Source organism: Penaeus chinensis, chromosome 32 (genome assembly GCF_019202785.1).
Source record: "Penaeus chinensis breed Huanghai No. 1 chromosome 32, ASM1920278v2, whole genome shotgun sequence".
Classification (NCBI taxonomy): domain Eukaryota; kingdom Metazoa; phylum Arthropoda; class Malacostraca; order Decapoda; family Penaeidae; genus Penaeus; species Penaeus chinensis.
The window spans coordinates 24220073-24242732 of NC_061850.1; the positions used below are offsets into that span (position 1 = coordinate 24220073).

At 35.1% G+C, this 22660-nt stretch overlaps 1 protein-coding gene across 11 annotated transcripts in view; it reads left to right on the forward strand.

Annotated features, from left to right (window-relative positions):
• Positions 1–22660, forward strand: part of LOC125042308 (vacuolar protein sorting-associated protein 13D-like) — a 64874-nt gene that overhangs the window by 40347 nt on the left and 1867 nt on the right. For 6 of the 11 annotated variants that reach the window (XM_047637827.1, XM_047637826.1, XM_047637831.1 and 3 more), the window contains 18 exons: positions 680–807; positions 1002–1226; positions 1349–1527; positions 1945–2089; positions 2181–2389; positions 2703–2720; positions 6955–7189; positions 7634–7738; positions 8483–8663; positions 9078–9107; positions 12803–12981; positions 13755–13889; positions 14623–14775; positions 15366–15512; positions 15836–16008; positions 16698–16917; positions 17069–17243; positions 22074–22273. In XM_047637827.1, coding sequence (XP_047493783.1) covers positions 680–807; positions 1002–1226; positions 1349–1527; positions 1945–2089; positions 2181–2389; positions 2703–2720; positions 6955–7189; positions 7634–7738; positions 8483–8663; positions 9078–9107; positions 12803–12981; positions 13755–13889; positions 14623–14775; positions 15366–15512; positions 15836–16008; positions 16698–16917; positions 17069–17243; positions 22074–22273 — 2837 coding nt within the window. The remainder of the gene's footprint in view (positions 1–679; positions 808–1001; positions 1227–1348; positions 1528–1944; positions 2090–2180; positions 2390–2702; positions 2721–6954; positions 7190–7633; positions 7739–8482; positions 8664–9077; positions 9108–12802; positions 12982–13754; positions 13890–14622; positions 14776–15365; positions 15513–15835; positions 16009–16697; positions 16918–17068; positions 17244–22073; positions 22274–22660) is intronic. The other 5 variants (XM_047637836.1, XM_047637834.1, XM_047637835.1 and 2 more) reach the window with 5 other exon arrangements.

Genomic DNA, 22660 nt, shown 5'->3' on the forward strand with positions numbered 1-22660 from the left:
AAAATGCCCCGAGGCAATGATTCGGCTTGATGTACCAAATTCACGCGCTCAGAGTCGGTGCATTGCTGCCGTTCGCCAGAGCGTAGAGTTTTTTTTAATTTTCTATACCCGACACCATTGGGTTAAATAGTATCTGTCTTGTATTTTTTTATGTTATATGTGTTTTGACACATCTATTGATCATGAAGATGTCAGCTTGATGTCATATGTAAGCAGACTTTCCTGTTACCTAATTGTGGCAGTTTGTCAGATGCCTTGAGGCATTTGCTTGGAGGCATTGAAGTTCTATGGAAAGACACATTTGTTATTTATTAATTGTGAGATTTCCCCAATTTATTTAGGTCCATGATGTCTCCCTGTATGGTTAACAAATTATGAGCTCACTGTTTCCTTACCTTATATTCTTTTAGTAAATTATTTTTTTTTCTATATCTGAAGACCACATGGTCTTGATGACAGTCAATATTTGTAGGTAGCAAAAGATTTTGTCAATCCAGATCAGATTTAAGGAAAGCAGATGCCTGCCAATGATTTTCAGTAAAGTGACTAAATGATAGAGACTTGATACTTTTACACACCTCGAGGTAAGTGTGAGAATTATGACAAGAATATTATGTAGTACAAATGAGAGTCTGCTGACACTAAGGTAAGACTTAATCTCCTCTCTAATTACGTTCAGGGCAGGACATGGAGCATGAGGTAGCACGTTGTGCAGCCCCACTGATGTTCTCTTTTACTGATCGTGATGCTAACCCTATGCTTGTTGCGAGGGTTGGACGCAACTTACATCCTGAGTCAAGAGCACAGGTAAGAAAAGACGTCTTGCAGTTTGCAGTATAAGTTGTGGAGAGAAATTTTAGTGAAAGTTTGATTATAGAGGATACAATTTACAATTCTTTAGATGCTGGTGCTTCATTATAATCTAATGTTTGATAAATGTGCACATTAGGAGGCTGTATTGTGCATTAATAGAAAAAAAAATGATCATTTCCATTTCCCAGTTTTGCCACAAGCTGCCCCTGACACAAGGGACGTGGGTTCGCCGTCTCAGAGTCAGTCCCTCAGATGCCCGGCCAGACCATGTCTACATTGTTGGTGTTGATGTGAGACCAGGCCGTGGACGATATAGAGACACGTACATGGTCACATTCTCACCTCGCTTCCAGATTGAGAACAGGTCCTCTCATGAGCTGATTATTGCGCAGAAATGCTTTACGACATCCTTTGTGAGTTGAGTTCTTTGCTTTGTCCTTGAGGGTTTCCTAATGTACTAGAACAAATCTGTATTTTTTGTTTGTTCTTCTCTTAATTTTCTATCAATTCTTAATCTCAGACTTTAATTGCACAGACTGACCCTGGAGCCCAGTCCACCTGGTTACGAGCCATCCCAGGATGCTGGCTCCCCTTCCACTGGCCGCGACCAGACAAGGACCAGCTGTTGTGCATATGCCTTCGAGATGTCCAAGGGTGCCATTGGTCTGGTGGATTCTTTATAGAGAAGATTGACTCTTTCTACCTGAATATTCGGTGAGTTGATGTGTAAATTGTCGGTATACAGTAGGTAAGACTATAGAAGGATAGATAGATAGATAGATACAGTTGAGAGATAGATGGATTCAATAGATAGATAGATAGATATAGCGGATTGAGAAATTTGATAGATAGATACAGTAGATAGATAAATTTATAGATAGGAAGATTGATTGATTGAGAGATATAGAGACAGCAGATAGATAAATATATTAGATAGATCTTGGAGATAGTTGGATAGATTGATAGGTAGATTTTATATGTAGGAAAATTTTGTGTGGGCACTGTATAATTGCTCTAGCATATATATGTTTGTACCTTGCCCAAATCACCATTTTTTTAAAAGTATTTTGTTTATAAGCTATGACTTTAGTTTGTTTTTCATCTTTTATATTAATCTTATTTTTTTGACAGAGATGGCAACAGTCACTCATATTTTATCCGCGTAGAAGTAATCATCAATGATGCCACCTACTTCATTGTCTTCACTGATGCAGAATCCTTGCCTCCTCCCTTTCGAATTGACAACTTCTCTGAAGTCCCAATCACCTATTACCAGGTATGGAAGGACTGGTTGCTTCTTAGTTGGTTAGAGATGTATGGTTGATATTATTTGATATATTTTAATATATATTTTTTTTCTGTTGCAGACTGGCACTCAGGAGGAAAGGTTAAGAACCATAGTCAAGCCACGCTCTTGTGTTGCCTATGCCTGGGATGATGTAATGTTGCCACCTCACCTTACATGTGTTGCCCCAGGGGGAACCTCTGCCACGTATAATTTGAACATCCTCTGTGAGGGTGCAAGATTAACATATGAGAATTTCATCTACATAGCTTTCACAGGGACATTTCGCAAGTGAGTAATGTTATATTGCCTTTTGGTTTAGATGTTGCCATTTTTTGTAAAAACCTTTGCCTTGCTTTTTTTTTTTTACTTTTATTTTTTTTTTTTTTATTTGTTTGTTTTTATTTTTTTTTTACTTTTTAGAAAGTAATGACTTTCAGAAATTTATTTTCTGGGCCAGTGCTTGTTATCCTTTTCACTGCTCACAATCAAGCATTTTCCTGCTGTTAAAAAGTAAATGATAATTGGCTTTTTTGGAAATGCTTTTGTTCCTTCCAAGTTGAGAGGCCCCTTAACTAATGGTATCTTTTATCACCCTGGGAAGAAGGTTGCCATTACACATGTAAGTATCCACACATTCTTTGGAATGTTGCTACACTTCCCCTGCTTGCCAGCCATCATTGTCTGCACGTAGCTTGCCACTTAGTGTCATAGGCTCTGTCAACAGTATGCAACCCCAATGACCATGCAAAGTTTTTTGCAGTGGTCATTCATGGGCTGTGAAGAGAGTTTTGGCAGTGTCCTCAAGCTTTAATAACAGACGCTGTGAGATAGAGAATTGTTAAAAGTTATTCGAGTGTCTTATAGGTTAGTTGTTAGTGTCATCTTTTTTATTTATCTGTCACTGCCACATTTGTTGGTTATTTATGAATTTTCTCTGTCAGGATTAAATATTAAAGAATAGCTTACTTTGTATCTACCAGTGATTTGATCTTTATCAGGATCATCAGCAAAAAATTTAAGATTCCTTTAATGAGTCAGTGCAGAGTTGTATTTTAGTATTATAGTATATGAGGGTCTTTTTCTCTGTCAAGTGCAGTTCCCAGAATAACGCTTCTTAAAATCAAACTTTTCAGGAATACTTAAGATTAAGGTTCACATGATTTGAAATCATATGATAATTTTTTCTTACAAGAATGGTAATTTTCAGGGCATCTTAAGCAGATTATTGCCAGTTTGTTTGGATGGAAGAATTGGTCGTTATTTTTTTTCCTCTATAGACTTGCATTCATATATACATACACTTTCTATATATACATGTCTGTCTCTTGCTCATCTCTTCAAGATACATGAGATATTTAGTGTCATGAATGGTAACTATTGATCTTTATTAGTAATTATGACTATTGTTACCTCTCTATTGAAAACATTAATGATACTTTTTTCTGTAGATAAAGAACGTGTACAGTGAACGACTTGTCATCTTTTAGAAAAGGCATTTATATATTTTTTTAACTTTGGATGTGGCCCAGCTTTGAATATATATTTTTTAGATAGGTTCTTTCTTTGGTGGCAGTCACAGGAGGAACAAACGTTGAGAGTTTGAGATTCCTTATAGAAAAGCTCACTACTTTGTTCAGAAATGCTTTATGTTTTAGGAAGCTTTTGCTTTTCCAGCTTTTGCTTTATATTAACCGATGATATATATATATATATATATTTTTTTTATGATGATGATAATGGTGGTGGTGGTAATGAAGTACAAGTTAAGTTTTAATTCTTTGTGATGTTCAATAGCATAGTGATAGCACATTGTGACGGATTGATTGCTTGACAGCTTTGAATAGTCAGTGTGAATGATCTTTACAAGAAACAGATTGCTGAAGAGAATTTTCTGTCTTTTAAAGGTAAAATTATAGCTTAATAAGTCAGAATATTTTTGAGAAAGAGGTAAATTGATAAGTATACACACAAGCATTTCTCTTTTTGATTAGTCTGGTGTTAAGTGTAAATACTTTATTGGTAGTATTATGTATTTAGAAAGTTGTACTGTTTATTTAAAATCAAAAGCTTAGGTTTTTAGAATATGGAAATCCTATCATAGTTTTAAGATTTTCTTTCTTTATTAATTATTTACTCATTTAGCATGCCTTTTTTGGCAGATGTTTATACTTTATTGGCATTTTATATAAAGGAGCAAAAAGAGTATATTGCTTTGTATAATATATTGTCTATGATTTTTTTTTCTTTCTCTTTTGTGGAAAAAGGTTGTGCTACTGATTACTGCATTTGTGCCTGTGTGGCAGAATAACATTGCATGGGATTTACCTCTTATATAGGAGTTTGTTAGTGAAATAGTTTCCTGTGAATTGAAGCAGCTCTTCTAACTCTATACAGTCACATGGAGCCACATGTAGACACAGTGACACAAGGTGATGATGCATGACAACACATAACAACACATTGTGGCTCATGCTGACGCAGGCAGACATATGCAGACATACAGATATACTAAGACAGACTGAGACACACACAGACATACACAATCAACACAATTGAAAAAGAACAGTTAATCATCACAAAAGGAATCTCCAGTTTACCCAGCATATGAGATGCAGATTACAGGATTTTCAAGTGCCCAGTCACAGAATGAACTAGGGGTTATGAGACAATAAACATATATAATTAATATTTTATTTAAGCAGTTGCAGCCATGATGTGGGAGATAAGACAACTGTACAAAGAAACAGTTACACACAAACGTACCTTCACTCTTTTCTTCTTTCATCCTTTCTGGCAGAATGTGTGTCTCTTAGAGTATAAAGTAAAAAATCCTAGTAGTGATTTTATATGCAGAGTACGAAGCCAAGTTTTACCCACACAAATGTGCTTGTAGATGATGATAGTGGACTTGTGACTGGATGGTTGAATTCTTTATCTCTCATACTAATAATGTTAGGGAGCCTTTTTGCTCTGTGTATTTTAGAGAAGACGAAGAATATGGGCTGGCTGTTTTTTTTTTATTTTTTGGGGTGGGGGAATGAACAGGTGGGAGAGAGTTTGTTTTTGTGTCAGAAATGAAAAGATGTAATGAGAACAGTTAAAAAAAATTTGCACAATATTACTTGGCATTTTTTATTACACGTGGGATATTTTTCTTTGTTAATCTCTTTACTCCTCTTAAGAAAATAGGTCATTGAAGCAATTGAAAATGCATGATGCAAATACTCAAGATTTCATCGAGAACATATTAATTCATAGGATTACTGATTTTTGAATTTGGTTTCTGAAACTTTGACCACAATGCTATACAGACACTCCTTAGCTACTAAATGCTTGGATGACATTATAGATATATATAGATCAAATCTTGTGTAATAAATTGGCTGTTTAAACATTATGAAATATAGTTCTTGCTTGTCACAATGTACTAGTGCAGTTGATACAAGTCTTCATGACAGTATTTCGTAAATTTTTTGTATAGTACATTTTTATCATTATTGCTTTTTCCTACTCTTACCTCTTTTCACGAGTGTTATTATTACTATTTTTTTTTAAAGTAAGTTCTTATGACAAGTATGCATTACTTGATGGAAATAGTTCAGAGTCATGTTGATGACATTAAGATGACTGATAATATTTTTTGTTGTAAAAAAGGAGTGTTTCTTTTATATATATATATATATATATATATATATATGTATATATAATGTATGTATGTATGTATGTATGTATGTATGTATATATGTATGTATGTATGTATGTATGTATGTATGTATATATGTATGTATGTATATATGTATAAATATATGTATGTATAAATGTATATATATATATATATATATGTATAAATGTGTATATATATATATATGTATGTATATATATGTATATATGTATATATATGTATATATATGTATATGTATATGTATATATATGTATATGTATATATGTATATATGTATATATATGTATGTATTTATATATATATATATATATATATATGCACATATGTATATATGGTATATCTATCTATATCTGTCTATCTATCTATCTATCTATTTATCTATCTATCTATCTATCTATCTATCTGTCTATATGCACATGCATACATAAACACTTGTATATACATATACCTATATATACATATACACTTGTATATACATATACATATATATACATGTATATACATATATATATATATATATATATATATATATATATATATACATATATACATATTCATATATACATATACATATATATACATATACATATACACGTACATATATATATATATATATATATATATATATATATATATATATATATATATATATATATATATATATGTATATATATATACACACACATACATATATACATATACATGTATATATATATATATAGATACATATATATACATATGCATATATACATATATATATATATATATTATATATATATTTATATATATATACTTATACATTTTTATACATATATATACACATATATCTATGTATATATTTACAGAATTTATTGTTGATGCTTCTGTAAAAAAAAATTATATTTTATATATTAATATGAAATGCCTACATGATTAAGCCAAAAGTGCATTATTTGAGTCCGTTTTTATTTTTAGAAAGAGATTATAATGAGATATATTGGATACATAGTTGTATTGTGCAATGAGGACCTGAAAAGTTTGATTAGCTGCCTTCCCATCAGAATTATTAACAGCTGAGGACAGCAGTCTACATCTTCTGTTCCCAGTCCATAATCATCGTCCAGCACTTGGATTTTAGTAGTCATATCCCCTGCTCTTCAAAGGAATTCTTATGATGCCTCTGAAACCAACAGGGCCTGTGGCAGCAGCAGTGCCGATGGCAGTGATGTGACCTTAGACCCCACCGATGTTGAGTGCCAGCAGCTGGTTCTGGATGTGCCGGAGGGGACACGGGTCAAATTGGCTCGCAAGGAGGTCTCGCGCACACAGCTGTGGCGCATGACCTCCACAGGAATGCTGCAGCACGAGGGGTCATCCCCACCTCATGACCCATCAAGCAAAAAGTCACGCAGCAACTCTAACATTCTGGTAATTTTATTTTTCTTTAGATTTAATTTGTTTTTTTTTTTTTATATGAAATGTTCTGGAATGTTCACTGTTCTTTTATTTCAAATCAGGTTAGAAATTTCATGCACTTCTATTGGCTATTGATATGCCATGTTATTCTTTGTTTTGTTTTTTTCTCTTATACATGTCATTAACGGTTTCAAAATTAAATAGATACACAAAGTTTTCTTGTTACAAAAAAATGAAGTATAGGATGAATCCTGGCATCTCATTAGCTGTCACTCATTTAATGTCTCTATATGTTATGCATGTGGCTTTTATAACCTGAGGTGCATAAGTTCTGTACTTTATTTGTGCAGCTTCAGCCTTTCAGGTTATCTTGTATTCTGAGGTGCTAAGGCACTCATTAGATGCCAAGAATAGATAGGAAATCAGGATATTAATATATATGTGGTGCATGTGCAGGCAAGGGACTCCACTAAGAACAGGAAATCCAAAGTCCAATCTCTTGTGAGAAAAGTGAAAGATCTTGACCGTAGGCGGAAGCTCAAGAAAAGGCAGCCCTACTTGGTATGACTTGCAATAACACTGGGTGAACAATCTCAGATGTGTTTCGGTAGAGGGAAGCTTTTTTTTCTCTCTCTCTCTCTCTCTCTCTCTCTCTCTCTCTCTCTCTCTCTCTCTCTCTCTCTCTCTCTCTCTCTCTCTCTCTCTCTCTCTCTCTCTCTCTCTCTCTCTCTCTCTCTCTCTCTCTCTCTCTCTCTCTCTCTCTCTCTCTCTCTCTCTCTCTCTCTCTCTCTCTCTCTCTCTCTCTCTCTCTCTCTCTCTCTCTCTCTCTCTCTCTCTCTCTCTCTCTCTCTCTCTCTCTCTCTCTTTTATTTTATTGATACAGGGAGTTAGATCTGATCCTCTTGTGCATGATGGTGGTGATTTGGGACATTTTTTCTGGGTCTTAAATATTTATTTTTTTTATGTATCACATGATTTTTCTCTGCAGATCCTTTAATTCTTCTTCTTTCTTTTTGGTATTATTTATGATTCTGTGGCCCTGCTATGATTCATCTTGTCATGTCATTTCTTTTGATTAACCTTAAATAGATAATCAAGATGGTAGCAAGGATAAGTCTTTTATTCATTGGTGTTTAAAGCTTTGTAATTTCAGTAACTGCTCTTAACCATTTTTTACATAGAAAGATAATAACTTTAACAGAATTCATCTTAGGAGTTTGTAATAGAACATACTTTCATTAGAAAGTTCTTTGCTTCCAAATAATGATTTATGAACTGGAATCATGATCTTAATCTTCCTTGCAGGTCCTAGATATAGCAGGTCCAGCCCCACAGCCTACAGAATACACACCTCTGATGCTGCGAAAGCCTGATGAGAGGAGATCCCTTACGCAGACATGGAGGTTTACTGAAGACGGCAGACTTTGCTGTGTGCATGTCAATATGTATGTGCAAGCCAAGGATGGGTTCCTTGGATTGGCTCCAGGTGAGTATTGTTGGTGCTACTATTATTTTGAGTGGTTTCTGCTTCTGATGCTTTATAATGATTGTTTTACAATTCATCTCTATGGATTTGATGAATGGTGATATTTTTGTATGTCAAAGGAAGAGGTGATACAAATAGATGATATAGAATCAAGAAAGGAAATTCTCTGTTTTAGGTGTGGATTTTTAACTTAGATATGGTATATTGAAAAAAAAATTGTATTTGTCAATTTAGAACAATGCTAATCCTTTCAGAACAACATGAAAATGAACGAGAGAAAGAGAGAAAGAAATAGGCTTTAGGGCTTTGGCTTTTGAAGCATATGGTGAACAATATACAGTTAAATTGGCTTAATCTTAAGGCTTACAAGTGAATTGGCTTTTATGTGATTCTGCTAAATTTGTATTATTACAGGGTCAGGATGTGGGGGGTCATGGCAGCTGTGTAGGTATTCAAAGTGGAAGGGCGCATCCAAGTAGACAGTACTTCCATTGACTTTAAATAATGTAGAATACTTGCTTTCAAATAGCCCAGAGAATTACCTGTAGATTAGTCTTATATAGAAGAAATTGATGACCTCTTTGAAAGTCTTTTATGATATATAGATAGTTTTATTTGTGAGACCAACCAAGCAGTTGAAGTGACACTTGGATCAACCCTCTGTGCTTTACTTTGTGTATTGGCTCATACACTTTTGCTCCTGTCAGCTTCTTTAATGTTACCATCATTTCAAGGGGAGTCATCTTGGCGGAAAAGATAACCAAATGTAGGGGATGTTTTTTTCCCCATATGTACTTATTTATTAGGGGACACTAGGGCTAATGTTGATATGATCACTTACTGGCAACTTTCAGATTTTTTGTTCCCCATTTGTTTAATTTGGTCATGGCAATTGAACAGATGATGGCTTTCAAAGATCGCCTGTTGGCATTCTTACTTAACTGCATACAAGATAATGTTCAGCAATATATGATGAACATGGAATTAAATAGTTTTGTTAGTAGTATTTTATGAAAATGAAATTATAATTTTAGTTTCCTTTGCTGTGCTTTGCCAGTCAATTCTGCTAGTTGTTCAAAATAGGAAAAGATTCATGTTAATAGCTTGCTTTATTTTATTTTTCTATGTTATTTCTAACATAAAAAACTGATATATAAAAAGAATGCATAGTCTGGAAAAAATCTGTTTGAATATATCTAAAATTGATTTGAAGAAAAAGAATGAAACATATGACCAGGTTCTGTTTGAAAGGTCTATTGCTAAAGTTAGAGCAAGAAGGTATGATTAACTAATTGTAAATCTCGGCAAACTATAGCACCAATATTTGTCTTCCCTTATTCTTAGATGAGCTCTACATCAAAATCACCTCGGCATAAGCCTCTGATTAGGAAGTCATAAACTTCAAACCAGACCTTAAGAAAATATGTATTTCATGCATTGTGCTTTCAGTAGATATGCATGCCATCCATGTAATTGATTATCATGGGAAGTTTAAAGATTCAAGTAATTGCTCTTGGGTAAGAAGGGAGAATAGTTATTATAAAAACTGTGTCAAAAAGTTCAAGAACCACTGCTTATATTGAATACAAAGGGTGGATATTCAATCATAGAAAAGCATAGTTCTCAAAGCAGCTACTGAGTGATAGCTCCTGTTACAATTCTCCTGTACATATATTTCAAGTAAATTACCTTAATTTTTTTATTTGATATTATGCAGACTTTGATGTCTTTTACCACTTCTTTTTATGCCATATTAACCCATGCGATCTGGATGCTTCACTGCCATCACGTGTCCCAAAATATGGGCATTAGGCTTACTTGAGTGGTCACTCTGATGGGTGTGTGACTTGTGTGCAGTGACCAGACTCCATTCCTCCCCTTGGCAAGGTTTTCTCTTTGTCTGCATTAGCACTTTTAAATTTTCTGTATTTGTCATTTGATTTGCTAATTGACTGTTTTCTTTACACTTACTCCATATCATTTATTTAGATAATCCTTGATTCAGTACAGAAATAATAATAATAAAAACATTTTGTCATTTGTGTCATTTAAATTTTTTTTCATACTATTAAAATTTCTGTAATACAACCTGCCCCACCAGTCACTGCAACTAGGAATAGGACCCCATGCGTGGAAATAGCGTCCTCCATGGAGCCAGCACTCTTCCAGTCATTGCTCATGGATGGTAAATTCCACACTCTTTTATCGATAGGAATAATTAAAACCACTTCTTACATGCTAAATGAGTCTAATCACCCTCCAAGAGGTTTGTGGTGAGTCATTCCTGCCACCCCAGCCTTAAGTTGAAATGCTTACGATGGCAAGTTCAGGTCACCCCAGCCCACAGCCAAATTTTCCCATGATGGCATGTGCACGTCACCTGCCCCTTAAGCCAGATTTTTTCTCAATGTGATGGTCATGTATTCCGGATTGTAAGGGTTAAACTGTACTCAGACTTTTGGCTATTCTTTTACATAAGCTAAAAGAGCTATTTATAGCTTGTATCAAGTGAAACTATTAGTGATTTATGTAACTTCTTATAATTATCTATTACAAAGGTACATGTTATTTGAAGTACAATGCTAGCTTCTTGTGCCACAATTACTAAGTCGGATTATAGTTTGTAACAATTTTTCTTTAATCCTTATTCCAGCTCTGCAGGACAGAGCATAGGCATGTTGTAGGAAAATATGTTTTTAATATGAAAAGGAAATGTTCAAATGACAACAGTATTTTTTATTTTTTTTATAATAAAATCCAGAAAGCATATTTGTTTACATGCCAATAGTGACATTGGCTTTCATTTGATATATATATTTCATCTTATCATTTTGTTATAAATTTTCGCCAAGTTGTGCCCTTTGATGGTTTGTCTGAAAAGCTAATCCATTAACTATTGTCTTGATTTGGGAATCTGATTATAGTAGTAAACAGAAAAGTAATTAATGTTAATTGGATGCTTAACCTATTGGGTCCGGGTGACATGATGATCACGTCATGGAAAAATCCAGGTTGTTGAACATGCTGTCACAGGAAAACCTGGCTGTAGGCTGGGTGAAGCGAACCTGCCATCATGAGCATTGCTGCTGAAGGCCAGAGTAATGGAAAAGGTTTATTTTAGGCATTTGGTGATTTTGCATTATATTCATTGATGTATGAGTGTGGAATGAAATGTCCATGAGTGGTGCCTGGAAGAGCACTGGCTCCATGGTGGATGCCATTTCCATGCTGAGCATCGTATTCCTGACGCCGTGAGCAGTGGCACAGGTTGTTTTAAAGAAAATTGAATATCAAATAAACATTTATTTAAAATGACAAAAGTAACATTGTGTTACATTTTTTTTTTTTTCTTTTTTTTTTTTTTGCACCGGTTTGTAAACTTCCTTGAGAGGGGATGGGAGTCTGTGCTAAGAAAAAAACTATTTCCCTCTGGATAATGCAGAGCAAATGTCAAATAGCCAAAAGGTTAAAATATGCTTATGCATAAAAACAGTAAATGACTTTGCAAATAGTAGGCATAGGGTCTTACTACTGTGCACACGTGTTTGCATGCACCCGGCCTACAAGCAGCCAACCGGCAGAGCAGCTGCTCACATAAGCCTAATGCCTGGATTTTTGGTGATGTGATTGTTGTGACGCAACCAGATCCAATGTGTTAAGGTGGGGGAGGATATATTATCGCTAGCAATTAATTCCTCTATGTTGCTTTGACTAAAATTTTGATCCTTTTTAATAAATAAGCTTATCATTTTTATTTCTCCAGCATTCAATAAGAAGTTAACATATCAGAAATGTTTTAGTGCAAACCAGTATTACTAAAATTAGTATAACAGGTTGAAATAGGGTCAATGCATTCTTTAACTTTATGAAGGGAGAAGCTAACATTAGCTTTATGAATCAAGTAAAGAATAATCTGAATAAAGAAGAAGCATGGGAAGCACCTTGTGTATCTTGCTTGCACTAATTCAGGTACTAATTGAATGATAGAATACCTTGAATCAATTATAAGTGAATAATGTAGATTGTTAGTATATTGACAATAGCATACTCTTTAAATCACATTAGATTGATTTTTAATTGCATATTGCCATATGCTACAATAGATCCCTCTTCTAAAGAAAAAAAATATACACTTTCAGGGAACGATGTAGTTTTGGGTCCGCCGCAATTGGTCCACTATGGAACAATGGAGAATGGAGTACCTTTGGAACAAGCCATATCCAGGCAGCGTTTGCGGCCAGGGTCAGGCGTGCTGGCTGTGAAGGTTGACACTGATGGACCAACAAGAGTCTTGCAAATTACAGATGTTCACAGCAAGGTAAATTATGAAAGTGAAATAGAGGATAAAGGATAAATGATTTGACTTTATAGGTCATAGGTTTAAAGGTAAGAGGTGGTCCATGAGTAACCAAGTGAAGAGGCAGTGCAAGTACCTTGGAGCAAACCATGTTATGGTACATGGCCCAGTGGCCCTTTTCACTCATGTAGAAACTGTTTTTGTGTGGGTTAAAGCTTCAATTAGCAACAGGTGTAATGGATGACGAAACCCCCTCTACCCTGCTCAACACAGGGATCCCCCCCCCCCCCCTCCACAAGCTCTGGCCACAAATATTTATGAGCCATTCGAATGGAAGCTTTGGATGCTAAATTTGTGAAACAGAAGACATGCATATTTATGCATGCAACACACACACACACACACACACACACACACACACACACACACACACACACACACACACACACACACACACACACACACAGATCTTGACATGCCCTCACAGACACATACATGCACGCGCACAATCACATGCACATGCCTGTATATGCATGCAAGTGCACACACATAGACACACACAAAAAAAAAAAAATTCAGCCTACAAGTAGTAAAAATTACCTGGAATGTATTTGCTGACTCTACAAGATACAATTTTTTTTTTCTAGAAAATGAGGTATTCAAATAAATTAATGTAAATAGTGCCCAAATCACAGATGCTAGTTTTCTCGTAATTAACACTGAAGACACCTACATGTAAATGCAACAAGCACTGTGCTCTGTGAATAGGCATATGACTTTTCCCCTCCCTGCAGAGTGCCTCCATGGTGGCCCGAACGGAGAGCGGAGACTGGGTGAGCGTGAGTGAGGAGGGAGGAACGACCACCATCAAAAAGACCAGCGCCGGAACACAGCAGGTCAAAGAGGGATCCAATCTTCAGGAAGTGCATGTGAGTTTTTAATTTCTTTTTCTTGTTTTGTGTATTTATTTATTTATTTATTTGTTAATTGATTGATTGATGAATTTACTTATGAATATATTTATTTGTCTACTTATTTAGTTAGGTGTTCTTATGTTTATTTGTTTGTATATATATTGTCTTTTTATTTGTATATTTATTCATTTATATATATACTTTGTAATTGGGTATTTATTCACTTGTTCTGTTTATTTATCTGTTTGCTTATGTATTTGTTTTTTAGATCATGACCCTTTTCCTCTTCTTCCTTTTCCTCTTTCTCATTTTCTTCTTCTTCTTCTTCTTCTTCTTCCTCTTCTTCTTCTTCTTCTTTTTTTTCCTCCTCCTCCTCCTCCTCCTCCTCCTCCTCCTCCTCCTCCTCCTCCTCCTCCTCCTCCTCCTCCTCCTCCTCCTCCTCCTCCTCCTCCTCCTCCTCCTCTTCCTCCTCCTCCTCCTCCTCCTCCTCCTCTTCCTCCTCCTCCTCCTCCTCCTCCTCCTCCTCCTCCTCCTCCTCCTCCTCCTCCTCCTCCTCCTCCTCCTCCTCCTCCTCCTCCTCCTCCTCCTCCTCCTCCTCCTCCTCCTCCTCCTCCTCCTCCTTCTCCTCCTCAACTCTTCCTCCTGTGCCTCTTCCTATTTGTAATAAAAAGGCAGATAATAGATAAAAGTGAGTGAATGCATTTGCCTGTCTTTTCACACTATTTCTGTTTTTTTTTTCTGTCCAAAGATCCAGCTCAACATTCGAGGGGGTCTTGGACTGTCAGTCATCCAGCGCAGCCCACCAGAAGAACTTATCTATGCCAAGTTTACCGATATTGTCTTTGAATACCAGAGCTCTACACAGCATCAATCTGTGCACTGTAGTGTGAGAGATATTCAGGCAAGTTACTGTACTTTTTTTTAATCAGACTGGTAGGGGAATTTTTTTTTTTGCAGAGTGGTTGCAGTTTACTTTATAATATGTGTATGTGTTGATTTCTGTAATTTGATACTTAAAGATTAGAGGAATAATTTTTGAATCTAACCCTTTAGTCATATTGACACTCAGTAAGGTTTAATGGCAGTTTCAGATTACTTGGATGCTATCAGTGTTTTAGATGATGGTTTGCTCATGGGTGACTTTTTACCTTTAGCTGGTACACTGGCTTGAGGGGTACTTGCATAAGATTAATGAAGTCTATTTCCTCCCAAAGAGTTTTGAGACCTATTACATCCCCAGAGTCAATATGAATTCTGATGCCCATTTTTTGGACACCCTTTATGCAAAGGATTAAGTGTGTGACTGAATCCTCCGGAAGTTGTTGTTTTTTATTGTTTCAGAAATGTTATGTAGTCCAGATCAAAATTTTGGAGAGCAAAGAGAATGGTGGAGAAAAAGAGTATTTTATTTTGCACTTATCTAGTCAAATGTCATTGATTATTTTAACTTTCTTGTATAAAAGGATTTTAATTTTGGGCTGCACTTTTCAGGTGGACAATCAGCTGTTGAATGCTCAATGTCCTGTTGTGCTCTATGTAACTCCACAAAGCAAGATGGATGAAACACGTCACCTCCCTGCTCTCTACCTCACTGCCCATCATCTAGCATCATCATGTAGTAATGCCTACATCTTCAAGGTTAGTATTTAACCTCCTACAGCCGGGCATTGCTATATCTGTCATGAAAAAAAAAAAATTCATCATGACAGGTATGGCTGTAAGCGTCATGACTCACTAAAGTGAGATGAGTGGAAAGTTCCGCTTTCAGCAGACTCCCAGGCCATAAGGCTAGATGGTTGCTAGAAATCACCAGAATGAGTAACACCCAGATTTCTGGTACTGTTATTGTAGGGTTAAAGTTCATCAATTTATCTATTTTCTGTTCTCTCATAGTATCAAAATATTCTTGTCATTCATTGTGTATGTTATTAACTACTAAATGATTACATGATCTTGAACAGAACCTGATGGTGACCTTAAAGAACCTCACCTTGACAATAGAAGAAGCCCTGCTCTTCAAGTTGTTCCTGATGGCTGGCTACGATCAGTCAGACTCTGAACTGGAGAAGGTGGAGGAACACCAGTATGACATGCGAAGAATGCTAGCTGCGGCCACCTCAGTCAGTGCAACAAGGTAGAGGGAATGGTGCTTGGGAATATCCTCCTTCCTATCAGCAACTAAGTTTTTGACTGGATAAACAAACTTTGTTGGTCATTGGTTGTGCATTTATTTATTATATGAAAGGTACATTTCAAATATGTGTATCTGCAGTTTCAGGGCAGGCAGATAAATTATTGGTTAATACCAGTTGGAATTGGAATAAGTGAGAATTAATTAACTTGTGCTTATTTAAATTGTTTTTTCTCTAAAAGTGTAAATTGCTAGGGAATTTTTACCTCATAGGAAATAAAAAATACATACATATATTTTTTTATGGGAGGGTAATATAGATTAAATTACCAGGAAAATGATTGTATCTTTATAGATTCAATTTTTTCACAATGTGTATGTATTGAAGTTGGTCATTGATTTGCTATGTTTTTAGGTCCTTCAGTGTGTATGGGGGGATAAAAGATGCTAAAAAAGGACAATTGTATCAGGTAAAAAGGAAAGAAAAAGAAAAAAGATAATGAAAAGCAGAAATTTCTACTTACCTCTCCACAAAAAATGAAAATCAGAAAAAAGTATGTCCCTTTAGACATTCTTTCATAACAACAGAATGGCAGTGCTTAACAATACCAAAAACTTTTGAAGTATTCCACAACTGGGAATTAAGTAGATTGAAATCTAAGGTACTAACTTTGCCTTTGTTATGATTTCAGATACTATTTTAGCAATCTAGAACTTCAGCTTAACCAAGTCAGGCTAAGTGTCCTAACATCGAAAAAACTAAGCCCTGACCTCCAGAATATTAAGCGTAAAATGGGTCTTACCCTTGTCCGCTTTGAGCACGCAAGTGTTAACCTAGAACCCTTCAGGCGATGCCATCCCTTTGAGACCTCGCGATTCTTGTTTGACTGCATCACCAAGCATTACAAGGAGGTAAAGTGTGATTTTGATGCAGATAGTTTGATGATGATGTCTTAACATCCAGTACTGATCTATAAGGGAAGTAATGATTAGTCTTAGAAACTGATATATTTTCTCACACTGATAAGCATCAGTTCTCTGCTAATCATTTCATCTGTTTCAGGAGCTGAAATCCCAAGCAATGAGCATTTTAGGATCAACAGACTTCTTAGGTAATCCGTTTGGTTTCTTTGCTGACGTGAGCGAGGGCGTAAGTGAGCTGGTTCACGAAGGCTCTGTTGGTGGTCTTGTGTGGAACGTGACGCATGGCATGGCCAATTCTACTGCCAAGGTGACGGGTAAGCTTTTTGGCCTGCTGCAATATACATGCTTTTCCTTTTCAGCTGTCGTACTGTGAATTTTACCGTGTTGAGATTTGAGTCTGTAGATATGTCCGATGATCAGCTTTTCTTTGTTTTACTTGAACATATGATTGCAACTGGTTTCTCTGTAGTTCTCACCATCACAGTTGTCACAAGTGGGATTTTGATATAAGGTAAATGTCAGCACATTTTGTTTCAGGATGTGACACTTATTGCAGCATCTCGTTATAAGGCAGATTAAACTTATAACCTGTGATTAATTCTAAAGGAGATTCAAAGCAAAAATCTTGAGTGAGAAAGAGCATGGAGGAAAGCTTACTAGTTGTATAAGCAACACTTTAATGATAACCACTACCTGATGTCTAAAAGATAAGTGCTACTCTGAGCTAAAGGGAAGAAAAAATGGTCATATTCCTTGTAGACTGTCTTTGCAGATAAGTAGTTAAGTCATGAAAACTGTAGTACTCTTCTTGTTTTATATATTTATTTTTCCAGTTGTCATTTAATCTTTCAGCTGATTAGTTATCTTTTACACGTAAACCTCTGCTATTAGGCCTAATAGGTTGCACGCCTGTAATAGTGGAATGTTAGAATCAGTAAGAATAATTCAAATTGGTTCTCAGCTGACAATCTACCTGCCAGAGCAGAGCAGAGGGGTGTTACCTTCAGGTGTGTGATAGCAGTAATTTGTAATTATGAAACACTTGATAGCAGAAGGTTGAGTTTCTTGTCAAAATTCTTGTTTTTATATTGTAGGGGGTGCCCATTAGATGTTCATTTTAGCAATTTTTTCTTTAGTACTTCAAAGATTATCATTAGAAATAAATTAATTTTTTGTTTTGTCACAAAACACTGAGCTGTTACAGATAGTTTACATCATAACCCATCCACATTTACAGGTGTTTAGGAAGATCTTTTGGTATTAGTGATCTACTATTATGTTAAGATAAAGAGCTCAGAGTAGTACTTATGTAGAATAAAATATGTTTTTTGTAATACTGACTTCATTGACTGACTTTGTGAATAAGTAATAATTTCCTTCATTTCTTTCTCTGTAATGGTACACATGAATTAGAAGTTACCAATACTTAACTTCATGTAATTTGAAAGTGAAATTTAGTTCATGCTAGTTTACTTTTGATTCTGAACTTATTTTTTTTTATTATAGAAATTAATATGAGATTCATATATGAGATTCAGGAGACTTACAAAATAATCTGGATAAAGATGTCTTTTACTGGTTGACAAGCCTTATTATCTCAAGAAGGATATTTGATATATCATCCATGCACACTGCCGATTAGTTGAATGCTATGGGAGGGAAGGTGTTGACGGTGTTAGAAAGACAGTATATTTTTTCCTTGTCCTTTAGGAGAAATTTTCATGATTAAAGAGGCTGCATTTTTGGAAAGCACAATACTTGATATAAAAAAAACTGGCATCAGAGAATGAGTGTTAAAGGATATTAGAAAAGCAAATCATTAAGTATGTATTTTCTTTATTTGGTGAATACGTAGAGTTTGCATTGCTGTAATATATCCCATTAGAGATTATATTCTAAGCAAGTAATAGAACCATGTTGTTTGTTTTAGTAATGGATCAGGAGGTTTGTACAATTGTAAGGATACTGTAAAGTTGATGTGCCACTAACCAATTGTAGTATTTGTGTGTAATAAATGTATTGTATGTTTGCTGATACTCTTAATATGCACTTGTTTTTAAAAGTTTGGCCCTGTTTTGCAGTTGTGTGTTTTTTTTCTTTTCTTTTTTTAAGTAGTGTTGAAGTGGTTGTTGATAACCTGCTTTTCCAGTTTGGTAAGTTTGCATAAAAAGAGGCAGGTTGATTGATAAGGATTTTTCAGTAATGCTTTGGAATAGTTTTTCATCTCTACAGTAGACAAATTTAGCATAATGCTTGCCAGAATGATTATTGGTTTGCTGATCAATGTGATATATGTTGTTATTGTTAATCTTGGTTTTTGTTTGAATTTTAGTTATTCTTTTACATCTGATTTTCAAAACTAGTGAAAATGTTGTAGGTAGGGAATTTTGATATAGGTAAGAGAGCATTAATTATTAATTTAGCTAAGTGTTGTTCATGGTACTGTAAGAGTATTTTTCAGTGTTTAAGACAAGAAAATATATTCTTTTAGTTGTTATTTTTTATTTATTTATTTACTTTTGACCCTTGATGGAGATCATTTTCAAGTATTGTAAAATCAAGCTGCCTTTTGTTTTCTTTTTTGTGGTTCACCTTTTGTGTTTTTGAATATCTTGTTTTGCCCAAGCTTATGTTATCTTCAGGGAATTTTGAAGTTGAAATTAATTAAATGAGGGCTACATATTCTGATCTTTAAGAAAAAAAATATGAATGAGCCAAAAAGTATTGAATATTATGTAACTGGCAAAAGAAGAGATAAGAGGGAGGTTGGGTAGGAGAATGGAAAAGCTTGAAAGTTCCCTGGAGATTTATTTGCTTTCTTGATTTTTCTTTATTTCTTTGTTCACCTGAGTACCCGTCACCTCTTTTTTATTGTTTTTTTTTTTTTTTAGCTTTTTTGTGATTTTCAAAGTTATTTCAGCAAGCTTTTGTTTTGCAATATCTGTTGATTTTTTTGCCCTTCATATCCGTCTGTTTCATTTTAAACTTATTTGCTACCTTTACGTATTTGCTAGATTTACTGTCGGTATATTTTTTTTATTACCAAAGTGCTAAAAGGATTTTTTTCTGCATAAGTAGTCTATTTATTTTATTTTTGTTTAAGGTTTTCTTTCAAGTTTTTGCTAAATCTGTTTTGTTTCATCCCCACAACCATCCCAACCAGCTGCTGAGTGTGCAGAAAGCACCCGGTGTGACAGGGTTGTCGTAAATCGCTTTGGGCATCTTGTGGGCATATGGAACGAGAGTCGACTTGAACCTTCGGGCTCTTTGCTACAAGTGTTTGATTAGATTATTTTTTTTTTGTGTGTGTGTGTGTGTGTGTGTGTGTGTGTGTGTGTGTGTGTGTGTGTGTGTGTGTGTGTGTGTGTGTGTGTGTGTGTGTGTGTGTGTGTGTGTGTGTGTGTGTGTGTGTGTGTGTGTGTGTGTATGTATGTATGTATGTATGTATGTATGTATGTATGTGTGTGTGTGTGTGTATGTGTGTGTGTGTGTGTGTGTGTGTGTGTGTGTGTGTGTGTGTGTGTGTGTGTGTGTGTGTGTGTGTGTGTGTGTGTGTGTGTGTGTGTGTGTGTGTGTGTGTGTGTGTGTGTGTGTGTGTGTGTGTGTGTGTGTGTGTGTGTGTGTGTGTATGTATGTATGTATGTATGTGTGTTTGTGTGTGTGTGTGTGTGTGTGTGTGTGTGTGTGTGTGTGTGTGTGTGTGTGTGTGTGTGTGTGTGTGTGTGTGTGTGTGTGTGTGTGTGTGTGTGTGTGTGTGTGTGTGTGTGTGTGTGTGTGTGTGTGTGTGTGTGTGTGTGTGTGTGTGTGTGTGTGTGTGTGTGTGTGTGTGTGTGTGTGTGTGTGTGTGTGTGTGTGTGTGTGTGTGTGTGTGTGTGTGTGTGTGTTTGTTTGTTTGTTTGTTTGGTTGTTTTTATTTTAGCAGTAGTAGGATGTTGCTAGTGTTGAGAAATGTGTCTAGAATCCTTCATGGACTCATAAGGTTTTAATGAGTATAATGGCCATAACATCTCTTTGATATTTATGAATGAGAACAGAGGACAGAGTTTGTTAATGGAAGATATTGGATTGATTCTCAGTTTGCAGTAGAGGAATGCAGTAGATACAGTATTGAAGGATATATTTCATATTTATGCACTGTTAAAAATGACAGCAGTCAAAGGAGTTGCCAAATGACATATCAGTGGAAAACCGACTGTTATTTTGAGTTTTGGAAAATTATGTATATTTCTGGTGAAACTGTGGGACATACAACAGTAGTATATGATGAAATGTATTTTTGTAGCAGTTTTGGTAATTATGATTGTTTGTGAGGTACTTTACCCACTATTTGTAACTATTGAAACACTTAAGTCACTATTTGTAACCTGCTTTTATTTATGCAGATGAATAAGATAGGGTAGTAATGAAATAACTCAAATTATTATGTAATGAATTGTATTCATGTTGGCAAATGTAGATAAGGTATGAATGAGAATGAATATCTTCACAATACAAGAGATGTATTTGACCAGTGTCGATTACATCTTCATCTTCTGACGAAGACCGGTCAAATGCCTCTCTTGTATTTTGAAGCTATTCATTCTCATTCATACCTTTTCTACATTAGTATGCAATATTGTGTAGTTTGTAAGTTTCAATGTTCATTGCTAATGTTATTGTACTTTAAAAAGTTATAATGGTGTATTGTAGAGTAAAGAGATGATGACAATATTGAAAACTGTAGGATAGATGGTACAAAAAGGAAAAATACCTAAGGAATGTTATTTTTGCATTTGGATCCTCATAACATCTATTGATAATAACCCAATGAGGGCTTCATATATTAGCTCTGTAGTAAAAGATAAATGTAAAAAAAAAAACACATCCCCATTTCTAGCTTGCAGATATATTCTAGGAGACACTTGCTCTATAGTAGATGTGTAAAATTTTAGAAAAGGAATTAGGTAATTTATTATGGAATCATGAATATCTATAATATGTTTTGTTAATTATTTTACCTTAGCTCTTTGATTATTTTTTTTTCTCTTTAAGAGATAGAGTGCAGTTGTTTTTAATTGAAGATAATTATTGAATCTTTTTAGGCATATGAAAGAAGAATTTATCATCTGAACCAATCATTTGTACTAAGGACAGCCTCCTTCCAGGGTCATTGTCTGATGCCGTCGGGCGTGTGACGATGGACGACAAGCACGAGGAGCACCGCCAGAGGCTCCGCAACAAGCAGACAGCTAGTGGGGCAGAGCATATTGCTGCAGGAATACGAGGGCTTGGGCTTGGCTTGTACGGTGGCCTCACTAGTATTGTGTCCCAAACCTATACTGGTGTCACCCAAGAGGGCATCCCAGTGAGTTCTTTGTTCTTGTCATAAGTATTATCTCTATAATCACTATTATCATTATCATTTATGATTACTAATTATCATTATCATTTATGATTACTGTTGTCCTAGTCATTATCATACTACTAGTAGTGTTATTATATAACATATCATATCATGTATTATATTTCACTATCACATCTTGCCTATATTATTTATCATTCTATCATTATTATATCACATCATATCACTAGCATTATTGCATAGATATAAGATATTACAATGATTACCATATTATGTCTTACCATTATTATATTATATAATATTATTGTTATCACCATATATCACTAACGTTGTCACATTTTTACTAATTTAAATGCTAGAGGAGGCAAGAGCTATTGTTGTTTATCTCTG